The sequence below is a fragment of the Ctenopharyngodon idella genome, chromosome 23, assembly GCF_019924925.1.
Source record: "Ctenopharyngodon idella isolate HZGC_01 chromosome 23, HZGC01, whole genome shotgun sequence".
NCBI classification, from domain to species: domain Eukaryota; kingdom Metazoa; phylum Chordata; class Actinopteri; order Cypriniformes; family Xenocyprididae; genus Ctenopharyngodon; species Ctenopharyngodon idella.
Genome location: NC_067242.1, coordinates 23,142,968 through 23,156,567, shown reverse-complemented (window position 1 = coordinate 23,156,567; position 13,600 = coordinate 23,142,968). Strand labels below are relative to the sequence as shown.

Sequence of the window (13,600 nt, the reverse complement as noted above, 5' to 3'; positions counted from 1 at the left end):
TAGAAGAATGGCGCCACTGGCTAGAGGGAGCTCAACATCCGTTAACAATCCTGACAGACCACAAAAATTTGGAGTACTTACATTCAGCCAAGCGACTGAATCCCAGACAGGCAAGATGGGCTATGTTCTTCACCAGATTCCAGTTCACAGTCACTTATAAACCGGGATCTAAAAACACCAAGGCTGACGCTCTGTCTCGACAAACTGAGGAAACTAATGTGTCGGAGTCTGAGGAAAATATAATTCCTGAAAAATTGCTCGTTGCTCCTGTGCAATGGAATATCATGACCGAGATCACGCAAACCAATGCTCAGAACCCTCCACCTCCTGAATGTCCCCATGATCGCACTTTCGTCCCTGATCTCCTGCGCAACAAACTCTTACACCAAGTTCATGCCATTCCCAGCTCCGGGCATCCAGGTATTACAGCTACTCTACACCTGCTTAAGAATCAATTCTGGTGGTCCACAATGCCTGCAGACACCATCCAATTCATCAACAACTGTACAGTATGTAATACCTCCAAACCATCATGACAGTTACCAGCTGGTCTTCTTCAACTATTGCCCATTCCTCAACGCCCCTGGTCTCACATCGCAATTGACTTCATCACAGATCTCCCCGAGTCTCGTGGCAACACCATCATCCTCACAGTCATTGATCGGTTCTCTAAGTCCTGTCGACTCATCCCTCTACCCAAACTTCCCACAGCCTTTGAGACAGCTGAAGCACTGTGTGACTACGTCTTTCACTTCTACGGCCTGCCCGAAGACATCGTCTCTGATCGAGGTCCACAATTCACTTCTAGGGTATGGACAGCTTTCTTTAAACACCTCAATATAAACGTCAGCCTCACATCCGGTTACCACCCTGAATCCAACGGCCAAACAGAACGCATGAATCAAGAACTCACACGTTTCCTAAGAGCTTACTGCCAACAGAACCAATCTGACTGGAGCAAATATTTAATGTGGGCTGAGTATGCACAAAATTCACTTTAGAAACTTCCCACTGGACTCACTCCATTCAAATGTGTACTGGGCTATCAACCTCCCCTATTTCCCTGGTCGGGTGAGCCTTCCAACCTTCCTTCAGTCACTGAATGGCTACAGCGCAGCAAGGACACTTGGAACCACGCACATATCCACTTGCAACGCGCTGTAAGGAGGCAGGAACAACAGGCCAATCGCCATCGACGTCCCAGTCCTGAATATGCCGTGGGCCAATGGGTTTGGCTATCCACAAGGGACCTTCGCCTCAGACTTCCATGCAGAAAACTCAGTCCCAGGTATGTAGGGCCTTTAAAAATCATAAAACAAATCACTCCAGTTTCATTTCAGCTAGACTTGCCTTCTAATTATCGTGTCTCTCCCACTTTTCATGTTTCGCTCCTGAAACCCTCTGGTGGTCTGAGGGGAGAGTCGGAGGGAGCCAAGGCCCACAGCCCCCCACCCATTCTGATCGACGGGGAGGAGGCTTATCAGGTTCGAGAACTACTCGATTCCAGGCGCCGGGGCAGGAGAGGGGTACGGCCCGGAAGAGCGATCCTGGGTCGACGCGGATGATATCCTGGACCCCACACTCATGTAAGAGTTTCATAGGACGCACCTGCTTTGACACAATCTACATTGTAAAAAGCGCTATATAAATAAAGGTGACTTGACTTGACTGTTGTATTTAAACTCTAATGAGCTAAGTTTTGTAGAACTGAAACTACAGTCAAATAATCACTTTAATAAATATATCATCATCTCTAAAGGATGCACAGCTTCTGATAAAACTGCTTCTGGTGTACAAAAACAAGATGTTGATTGGTGCACTATGTTTGCATGCTATTTTAGCCTGCAAAATTCATTTTAATCACATAACACTTGTACAAATTATAATATGGTAATACTGCAGTACAAAAATACATCACAGAACAAATTCATTACTCTAAACATGTCAGAGTAAATAAATCAAATTGGGCTGCAGGTGCTTTAGAGTTTTATCTGGTTATAGGTGAATGTGCTGTATTACTTATAAGCCTTTAGTTCATCACATAAGTGTTTATTACTCATACACTTTATAAAGAAATTGATACAATATACATAACAGTTAGTTTTGCTACTCAAATATGATTGGCTGAGGCCCCGTTTACACTAGTGCGTTTTTGTTTTAAAACAGCGTTTTAACATGAAAACGATCCATGTCTACACTGGTGTTTCTACAGCGTTTCAGAAACGATCTCCGTCTACACTAACGCATGTAGGCAGCTGCAGTATTAAAAAAAAAAAAATGCTGAGTTTAACTGCACAATGGCTGCTAAAAATTACAACAAATCCAGCAAAGACTGCTGTTCAGTCTCCATGTTATTGTTTACACGGTCGATAAGGATACATAGAGCGAATGTGGGCAGTCACGCCATCATTTTCAAAAGTCTCCATTTTGGTCCGTTTATACAGAGGCCCCAGGCGTTTTTCATTTTAAAATGCATACGTTTTGCTGCGGTTATGCCTGTTGTTTACACTACGCCGGCGTTTAGGAACCTCAAAAACTGAGATTTTCAAAAACATTGCAGACCCCGTTTTAGTTTGAAAACGCCGGGGTTGCGTTTCAGTATAAATGGACCAAAACGGTACTGGGACTAGTCACTGTTTGTATCACTCTGTGTGTCTTTGATCATTCTAAACAGACAGCTTTTCTCCCAGTGAGCGGCGAAAGAGGAAGAGAAAAGACACTATAATTTTCAAAATACTACTATTGTTGTGGCACGGAGTGTAGTTTTAAGAGTTTCTTAGGCTTAAGAATGTTGTTGTCTAAACCTCAAATCTTTAAAAAACAAAAACAAAAAAAACACACATTTTCAGAGTTGTGAGGTCAGGGCGATAACCGGGCAGTCAGCGCTCATGTACCCCGCTGAGAACAGCCCAGTCTCAGCAAGTCTTTCTGACATTTGCCAACTGGCTTTGATTTCTTTGTAGTGGTTAAACAAGATTTATTTTATTTTCATTTTCATAATTTTCAGTTTCATAATTTTATATTTTTATTAGTGCTGTCAAAATTACGTTAACATTAACGCATGTTTTTTTCCGTTATAATTTGGCTAGCGTTACATTACGATCATGCTCTTATTCACACAAATGCTTTTAAAACAATTCAAGCGCCACAAGACAAGCAAGAACGTGCTGCCTGTGAATGTCCTGTCTGTGTGACACACACAAACACACACGACTCGTGCGCACAGAAAGACGTGTGCCAGTATCGAGTTCTCTTTCACTCTTCGACAAACAATTGTAACAAATTAGCCCGAATGGGTGAAATATATATATATATTATATATACTAAACTAAATCATAAAGCGATCAATTATAAATATAAATCCATCATAAAGGGAATTAAGTATATATTGTAGGATTATTCCTAAACGAAGCCCACCAACGAAGCCCACCAAATTAACAACTCCACATCAACTCCCCCCACCGAACCATTCGTGAGCCATAAAATTGCTGAAAGATACTGTTCTCCTATGTCCGCCATTTGGAGATCACTGATTGTAGAAATAGAGCCAATCAACAAAGGGAGCCCTTTTGTTCGGTTGACTTCAGAAAACAGATGGCCAAGCAACACCTTTCTGACTGTAAGGTGTAAATTCGCAATCTTTATCAGGAAACGCAGACTTGCAGAGACATCCCAAGGTGCAAAGCACCACAGGCCATAAAGAAACGATCTCCAGGAAGTCTACCTCAAATTATAGGAAGTATATGCTATTTGGTATCTGTGTGATGGATTAATGATTTCCAGTATTTTGATGCAAAGATGATTTGTGTAAGATGTACTACAGTCAAATTATGAAAGTGGAATTCTTCAAATGCTAGCCCAAAACTCCATAAAGTTTGAGAACAAAGGACTGGGTGGACACGATGCTAATTACATGCGAGACAGGAGAGTTGGGTGTAGGCCCCGCCCAAAACTACATCTGACTGGTGGAAACACTCGAAAGGGTGGAGCTAACAGACCTGTTTAAAAACTAATGCCACGCATTTTAGCTTTGCTTTTTGCCTTGGCTTTTGCTGTTTCGTGCGGACCTACCTTCGTCCAGCCTGCACGTTACACCTCTTCAAGAGCTCATGAAAACTTATCAACTTCCCTGTACAAGTCTTCGTTGGACTTCGCCAAAGAAAATCCTCTCAAAGTCCCTGTGCTTCCAGCAACTCACTGAGACAGAGAAACAACGCTTAACCCGGCAACCGACCCACGAAGATCTCCTTCCTGCAAAGTCAATCTACTCACCATCGAACACTGTCCCTCAGAACTCGACCGACCTCCAGCCAAGCAGCGCCACAAAAATTCCTGCAACTACGTCACAAAGGGAACACGTGCTTACAGGAGCATCCCACAAGCAAGTAACACAATCTCCTAAATTTTGCTGAGCTGGTGCAATTTTTATTAAGCAAACGAACTACAGTTGAATTGCTAGTATATTAATTCTCTCAGGTTGTGGTTGAAGAATAGCGTTTACAGCTAGACAACTAGGACTCTATTCACCTTCCGATAACAATCTCACAGTTTCCCTGTAACTGTATGAATGTGTGTGTGTGTGTGTTTTCGTTAGATTAGTTTGTGTGCATTAGAGTAGTTCAATAAAGTCTTGTTTGATTTTTCACATATATCAGTGTCTTGTGCTGTGTACTTACAAAATTACTGCCTTAAACTTTAGATTTTGCTACCTTGCTTACAAACAGTAATCATAACTTTATATTATTACCGTTGGCCACGGGATAATATTTTGTCCAGAATTGGTAAAATATCCTAACCTCAACTTTTCGGTGTTAAATATTAATTCTGAATCAATTACAGTTTCATTTGGTTCTTATTCACTGTAATTTAATTACCTTTGAGTTAAAATTTATCCAATTGGCCCTTACAATATGGATAATTAATTACAACAGATTATAATTAATTATGCATATATATGGTCTAGAATTAGTTTTAGTTTTAGAATTAACTTTGAAAGGAAACTGCAGGTTTTGTCCGCCAAAACTTCAGTCCGCCGATCTTTTATCAACTCTAAAGAGGAAATTATTCTTCTGGCCAAGAGGAATAATTTTCTATCCTAGCACCAATAGTACAAAGCATATAGCTAGCGAAATCAGAAACTTTAAAGAGGACCTATTATGCAAAATTCACTTTTTAAGGTGTTTGAACACGTGTGTGTCCACAGTGTGTAAACAACCAGCCTATAATGGTAAAAATCCACCCAATAATTTATTTATAATCCTCATTTACCATTTTCAATCTCTCAGAACACGCTGTATGATATTTCCCCCTACTCCTACGTAAGAGTAGGGAAACCCCGCCCATGACTGGTGACGATCTGCCCTGTTAGCATAGACACACCCCTGAGTGAGAAGCCGAGAGTCCACCATTTCTGTTTGCTCACTGTATCAGCTAGAGATATACAATGTCAAGTTAAGTCAAGTCACACTTTATTTATACAGCGCTTTTAACAATGCAGATTGTGTCAAAGTAGCTTTACAATGATAACTGGTATATAATTTTGGCTGCACAGCAGCTCTTAAAGAAAATGGTGTCATTATCCATCATTCCGATGTAAGAATCAATAGTTATAAATTTAGTTAATTTATCTATATCAGCACTGATGTCATCATCGAGCTCAGTTCAGTTCGCATACAATGGTGTCAGTGCAGGCAGATCAAAACACTGTTGAATATCAAATGTCAAATGTCTGTGCCAAAAAACATTACAAATGTTCTGTTGTTGGATGTACCAACAAAAATATGAGGCTCCATAGACTCCCGCCATCTGAATCACTGAGGACACTGTGGTTGAAGTTATTACTCAAGGATGGATCAATACAAACTGTAACGTTACGCGATCCTCTCCGAAGCGATACTGGCCACGGCAGAGAGAGAGAGCTTGCGCACTTTATTACAGTCCATCGGTGTTGTTTTACGGATATAAAGTTTACCACTTTATTAGGCACCCCCGAAAAGGCATAAGGTAGGTCTGTATATATTTGTTTACTGTTAGTTGTAACGAGTGTTTTTGTGTAATTCGCTGTGTATGTTAATGATAATGCAAGGGAGAGTTTATAGAGAAAAGACTAATGCGCACTTCTTGTACTACGTTTTATTAAGCTCTTATGGTGATTTTCTGGAGTGATAACATACGCTTAATAAACTCATCAGTAAAGATTTGGCCATCATTCAGACAGGTTATATATAAAAATATATATATATATATATATATATATATATATATATATATATATATATATATATAAAATGATATGTATGTATAAAATGATATGTATGTATTCTTTGCTTAGAGTTAGTCATATGTATTCATAGTTTCATATATTAAATCCATTATATTGACGCTTGATTGCCTCTTTTGATGCTCATGAAAAAACCAAGTCACTTTAAAGGGGACCTATTATGCCCCTTTTTAAGAGATGTAAAATAAGTCCCCAGAGTGTGTATGAAGTTTTAGCTCAAAATACCCCACAGAAAATTTTATTTTTATATAAAAAATAACTTATTTTACATCTCTTAAAAAGGGGCATAATAGGTCCCCTTTAAAGTGACTTGGTTTTTTCATGAGCATCAAAAGAGGCAATCAAGCGTCAATATAATGGATTTAATATATGAAACTATGAATACATATGACTAACTCTAAGCAAAGAATACATACATATCATTTTATACATACATATTATATATATATATATATATATATATATATATATATATATAGATATAGAGAGAGAGAGAGAGAGAGAGAGAGAATAACGAAAGTACAGACAGGAAAAACAGAGGTGATCAAAGAATGGTAAATTACAAATTAGTTAAACCTTTGAGAGCCAGCAAGGAATCACAACTTAAAATGTAAGCTTAAAACGCAACGGAAGAAATGGTTCTATAATTGCATGGGTAATTTTTGGATGCTGTGGTTAATGCGCCATTCTGCAGAAGTTTCAGTGCGTTCGAGCTGGAGTGATTGGTCTTTATCCCGAGGTAGGGTCTTCAGCGAGATTTTCAAACAGAGTTTAACTTGAAAGTAAAATGGCTGGAAAATAAGAAAGGAAGAATCTGTCTCGTCCAAGGGTGATGAAGAGTGAAGAGGGTTGCGTGTTGGATTGTTATATAGCAAAAACCATCTATACTCCTCCTAGGTTGGACCGGCCAATGGCCAGTGTGGATTTTGAAGCGGGAAAGAAATCCTTTGTGTGTTTTTACAACTTAATTTGCCTTTTATGAATTTATGAAATGTCAGATCTGGGTACGCTTTTCTCCAAAGTACTTTAAAAATAGAAAAATGCATTTTACAGTAACGTAACATACATTGTTAATTAAAACTTTCGGAGAGGTTTAAAACAAGACCAAATACGGTAAATTGTGAATACATCAATACAGGGATAAATTCTTACACTTGAATATAAACATTTAGAGTTTAATTGACAATTAAAAGTCGTAACTAATGCTTATATAATAGGGAGAAATGCATGCATACAGGCATACATAGGATACACTAGAATCATTGAGATTTTTAGTTGAATGCAGAAAAAGTCTCTATGTGTGTGTGTGTGTGTGTATTTGTGTATTGGGTCGTCTGGCCACCAAAGAATTCGGGCCTGGTTTGGGTAATTTGATCTGAGTTGATCAAGATCTTTGTGAAGACAAAGGGAGAGGTCCATGGTTGCCTGTTGACCATCGACACAGGGCAACAAATGTGTCAAGCGAGCTGTAAATGTCAGCCAGGCCGGTTAAAAGCTTTCTCAAAATTTAAAGTTGGATTGATATTCTAAACCTGTGCAGATGCTACACAATAACAAAAAATTATGCCAAAATGCCTGTTTTGTTGAGTATCCTCATAAGAGCAGGCTTAAATGAGTTAGATAACGTCTTAAATGAACTTAAAGAGTTGTGAGAAAATGAGATGCGCATCAGATCTGTGTCATGTTCGGCAGCGGAAGGTCTTAAAGTCACAGCAGCCTAATAACCGGTTGCTGTGATGTCTGTCATTAATGTTAATCAAAGAACAGAGGTAACAGAGAAAATTGTAGCTTTAAGGATTAATCTATGTTTCATTTATAAGTTATGCAGTGAAGACTGTAAAGTGTTTAATAACTTTAATCAATTTCTGTATATATACAGGTAAATATGACATTTATTATAATGGGTTTATGTGAAGATTGTCACTTAAATTAAAATTTGTTGTTTTTATACTGTAATGTTGAGTGACTAATAATTAATGTTTTTTAAAAAAAAAACTTCATAGAGACATCAGTAGCAGTATTAGTATCAGTGATACTGGCCTTCTTTCATAAAAAGATGAGCGCGATGCAAGAAAGTGAGGCGAAACGCCGACGAACAGACCTTTCACACTGCACGCAAAATGACTGATCACCTTCTGCTAATTCACACCTACACAAATGCATTGTTGGCCATTGGCGTCCACCAACAATGCATTTTTCCTCATGTGTTTATCTCATATATGGCTTTAACATCGTTTGCTGCATAATATACAGCATTAAATTAAGATAAATAAAATTTGGTACTACATCAGAAACACAAACTATCTATAATGCTTACAGGAATACATCTTAAAATATAATTAGATGTATAATTAGCATCAAGCTTTGTCAGATTATTAATGTCTTTGCTCAAAACCCACTTTAAACTAAGTGCTTGTAAAAATTTCAGATTGTGATCTAAAGTGGATTTTGATTTGATAATAGGCATACTTATGTTTTAATGGTTTGAATGCTATACCTGCTTTATCATGATTTGTCAAACATCCTTTATTGTAATAAAAATATCATGAGCTACATAAAAAACAAAGAAAAGTTATCGTCATAATTATGTCTTTTTGCCTTCACATTTCATCTGTAGAAAAATCTTTCTCTCACTTTTTTTTATACGCGGAAATGCAGAAGATATATTCACATGACTGACAGATCTAGAACAAACGCGCTCAGACTCAAATCAAATCAAGTCACTTTTATTTATATAGCGCTTTTAACAATGCAGATTGTGTCAAAGCAGCTTTACAGTGATAACTGGTATATAATTTTGGCTGCACAGCAGCTCTTAAAGAAAATGGTGTCATTATCCATCTTAAGTAAATTCAGTATTGATTCATTCCGATGTAAGAATCAATAGTTATTAATTTAGTTAATTTATCTATATCAGCACTGGAGTAAACAGTGATTTCATCCAGCTCAGTTCAGTTCGCATACAATGGTGTCAATGCAGGCAGATCAAAACACTGTTGAATATCAAATGTCAAGTGTCCCCAACTAAGCAAGCCAAAGGCGACAGCGGCAAGGAACCCAAACTCCAACAGGTGACATCAGGTGGCAAACAGGTGCTAAAATGGAGAAATAAACCTTGGGAGAAACCAGGCTTTAAACAAGAATAACAGTATGAAAACTATTCTAGACAAGTTGGACTGATGGCCGATGGCTGATTATATCATCGAGTTTGAAAGTAAACTTAACAATCTACGTCATTTCAGTATGATACTTCCAGATGCTGTATTGGCTTGTTATGGACAGACAGTCAGCGCTAACTGCTTTCTCAAACATGAAATCTGCTCTGAAACTAATTTTCCCACGTTTGGAATTCACAATGATGATTCTGCCTATTTCACTGATTCCAGTATAAAAAAAAATTTAAAAAAAAAGAGAACAAGTCACGTCCCCCAAAGACAATTAAAGACACAGCCAGGAACAAATCCTCTTGATAAATATGGCAGGCAATATAAATGTAGAGTACGTATCACTGGGCAAAGGGCTGCCCTCAGAGGTGAGCATGCCAAACTAACAGAGGACATAAAGCAGTGTAACATCACACTGTTTTCCAGCGATACTTTGTCAGACACAGAAATAATCATGTTTGAATCAGTTGGGTCAGCAGTTATTGATACAGCCTGCACTAAAACCGTATGTGGAATGGTTTGACCATTACAGTATGTCAGTGGACAAAAAATAGCAGAGCTAAAAAAAAAAATTTAAAAACAGATAGTGCAAGAGCCTTCAAGTTTGGTAAATAATTAATCTTGAATATTAAATATTATTTGAATATTTAATCAAATAAATTCAGGCTTGATGAGCATGACACTTCTTTCAAAAACTCTGTCAGCATGCTCACAGAGGGTTTTTTTTCTCTTTTATCTCACAGATTTGAGAATCATAGTGACCAGATATTGGCCCACATTGGACTGCATGCATATGATACTGTGATCACTGACTGGAAGCAGGAATTTTTTTTTTTCCTCCAGTGCATAAAAACACCAAATGCCAGGTATGTGATGATCACATATATCTTTGAACAGCATTTATTTCCATGTATAACTGTGTACTCAGGATGTGTCTTTGACTCTCATTTATAGTTAACTATATTCTAAATAAACTACAAACAAAAAATTATATATTTCTTTTGTCATTGCATTCTTTCTTAGTTCACTCAGTCACATAGCTTCCTGACTGAATGGCTCATTATGCAGCTCATTAGGGGCAGGGTCTTAATCTCCTCAGGTGTGAATCACAGCATTATTCATGAAGATTCACGGCTCCTCGCATATGGCCTTTCTAAACAAAGTGTCTTAGAAATTTAAAATCAATACATTGTTTTATGTGACCGAGTAGGCAGGATAATTTTTACATCATTTTGAAGTAAAAACTCAAGACTAAAATATACAGTTCCCAAAAGTCTTGTGAAAAAATGTTTAGTATGTGTTTTGAGGCTTTATTTCAGTGATTATTTTTTTGTTTTTCAAAAACCAAGCATATACGTAATTTTCTCAAAAATACAAACATGTACATACTTGTTGCTCACATATTATTGTAGCCTATTGACTTTTGTCATTAATATGGTTATAAGCAACTGAAAAAAGCACAAATGTCAGGGCATGTCAAAACTAGTCCAGGACCCCAAATCAGCCTCAGGCCCAAAGAGGGTTAACTCGACCAGGGGCCGGTTGCATAAACTGCTAACCCTGGAAACAAATGCCGTGACGCCAAACCCCCTCGTAGAAGAACAACACAGTCATGTTTACAACTGTGACAACCAGGATCAAATAAACGCTGGATTTTCAAAAGTATGTGAAGTTCGTGGCTCCATTGTTGCAGTAAACTTGCACAACGTTCTTGAATGAATAATTTATTAGATGCACGCCGGTCTGTTTGTAGGGACATCGACTTTCATTTTTACGCTCATAAATCTGACGCGGAACAAAACGAACTGTGATTGGTTGCATTACATGTCAGTCAAACGTCTTCTTGGGCGGTCTTTGGCCAATGAAAGCTGTGATAGAGTCCAGACCTTCTGCCATCAATCTGAAGGTCTGGCTACGCAAGACTAATGTTTATGCAACTGGCCCCAGCTGAGTCTTTAGCCATTTTCAAGAAATGCATATTTTTTTGTCAACGTCAAAAAAACACACAAAGAAAAAAAACTGGTTATAGTAAGGAAGATAAATTCAATAATTATAGTTACTGATGAAACTATTATTATATATAACCTTTATTACCTGAAAAGAGCAGTTAAGCGCATGTGAGAGTTTGTGTAACTCTTCCTCCACACGTTGGCAGATGGGGCAGTGATCACCATGTAGTGCAACACTGTTCACCAGCAAGAAACTGTGAAAATAAACAATACAGAGACAAACTTGATATTTTTGTTCAAATTTGTTTTTGAGCAAGATTATAAATCTTGGTAGAGGAATTTAACAGAACACTTAATGCATAGTCGTGAACCAGATGGCACTGATGAGTCCTGCTGACTCAAACTTTCTCAAGTCTCTTCAAACTGTTTTTCTCCGAGAGCGCTATACCAACATCAGCAAGCATCTACATGAACATGGTAAAATGAAAAAAACAAACACCTTGGCAATGACAGGTATGTTGAACAGGAACTGTTTCAGGAATGGCACAAAGGTGTGTGACTGTTTTAAGTCTCTGTGTTTAGATCAATGTGCTCAATAATGTGCCTTTTTGGCCTACGTTATGTATATTTGGATTTTGTTGCGCTGTAAATAAATTACAATCAATTAAAAAGTCTTTAAAAAAAAAATAATAAAAAAAAATCTCCTCACATTCTTTGTTCTAGTTCCCTCACAGTCCCATTTAGCTGATCGGCCTAGCCTACAACATACATTTTTCAAAAATCTTGTGAACAAATATTCATGGGTTTTATGGCCTTATTTCAGTGACTTAAATATATTTTTTCACAGACCACGCATAAACGTAATTTTCTCAAAACTACAAACTTTTACATACATGCTGCTCACATATTATTGTAGCAGAGTTTGTGCTGAATACAGTGTAATCAGTGCTCTGACATAACAGCTCACTTTCAGCAGTTACTTTATCTATGGTTCGTAACATTTCTTACAGATTTCGGATACAGAAATTGGATACAGATGAGTTAACACAGTACCAGTACATTTATTTGAATGCATTAATGAGAGCGTTTGCGTGTATGAATTAGTCATACCATCTCTCTATTAATTGTGAAGCTGTGGGTTGTAAGTAGTTACTTCAAAAGCAGAAAATAAATAAATTGATTTTCTAATCTACTTTAGAGATAAATCACAGGACAGCATTGACGAGTTTCTGAGCTCCTCTCTGCATACGCGATCTTCACGTGATGTGCAGCTACTGTCTGTATTAGTGTTCGTGTGCCACAGTGCATCAGGGCAGTAGCTCAATATAATGATACACATCCGATGGTCTGAAATCGCTTGAATGTCCAAACTAGCAAACCTTAAAACACATACAATTGAAAAAGTTTAATGAAAACGCCAGCGAACATCGATCGCCGCTCACGTGCTGTCTTTGTGTGTTGACTCACTCGGCGCTTGTATTGAGTTTGCCTCCGTGTTGCTTCCATTGTTCCATGCTGCTGACTGGACAGAGCAGAGTCACATGACTACATACGCGGTAGTATGTTTTTAACCCTTTCACGTGTGAGTTTGAAATATTCTAGCTGACCCCCTAGAGTAAGTTTTTTTAAGGCGACCATTTTAGAATGTTTGCCCTTATTGTTTCCATGGCGACACATCATGCTTGTCACGTAACACACCGCAGCCACAATAACACTGTATGACAGATGTATCGCTATCATTTTGTTTTTCCCTTTTTTATTTAAAATATTCACAAACTTGCTTACCATGTCATCAACTATCTGATATTTTGATTCTCAAATATGTTAAGTGAGTTTAAAACCTTTATAAATGATCTTTATCTTGATCTATAACACGAGATGGGTGCCGCCATCTTAGTTTGCACCGCAGTTCGCAGAGTCTTGTCAGTCGGATTTACAGCATGTGAATTCATCAGTTTCTCCCGAAATACATGCAAGTAAGTCACTGGTGAAATTGAATAATAATAGAGTAAACTTTATTGTTACTTAGGCCCACTATGTGTGTCTGATATGAATAAACATTGGCAAATTATATTTGAATGGATTGTTATTGCTGCCTCCACTGATGTCTGACATCAGTGTGTATTTTACAAACTTTAAATGTATTGTTTTACTGGTGCTTATGTGTATTTAAATGTCTGAAACCTTGAAAAAACATCTGGCTGAAA

The 13,600-nt window shown here is 37.8% G+C and overlaps 1 protein-coding gene and 1 long non-coding RNA gene across 7 annotated transcripts in view; both read right to left on the bottom strand.

Annotated features, from left to right (window-relative positions):
- The window catches only part of LOC127506353 (uncharacterized), a 253,846-nt gene that overhangs the window by 99,567 nt on the left and 140,679 nt on the right, over positions 1-13,600 (bottom strand). The gene's annotated exons all lie outside the window — the stretch shown is intronic.
- The window catches only part of mppe1 (metallophosphoesterase 1), a 157,818-nt gene that overhangs the window by 99,567 nt on the left and 44,651 nt on the right, over positions 1-13,600 (bottom strand). For 5 of the 6 annotated variants that reach the window (XM_051882738.1, XM_051882737.1, XM_051882741.1 and 2 more), the window contains exon 5: positions 11,539-11,647. The exons of the other annotated variant lie outside the window; for it this stretch is intronic. In XM_051882738.1, coding sequence (XP_051738698.1) covers positions 11,539-11,647 — 109 coding nt within the window. The remainder of the gene's footprint in view (positions 1-11,538; positions 11,648-13,600) is intronic. 6 annotated transcript variants of the gene reach the window in all.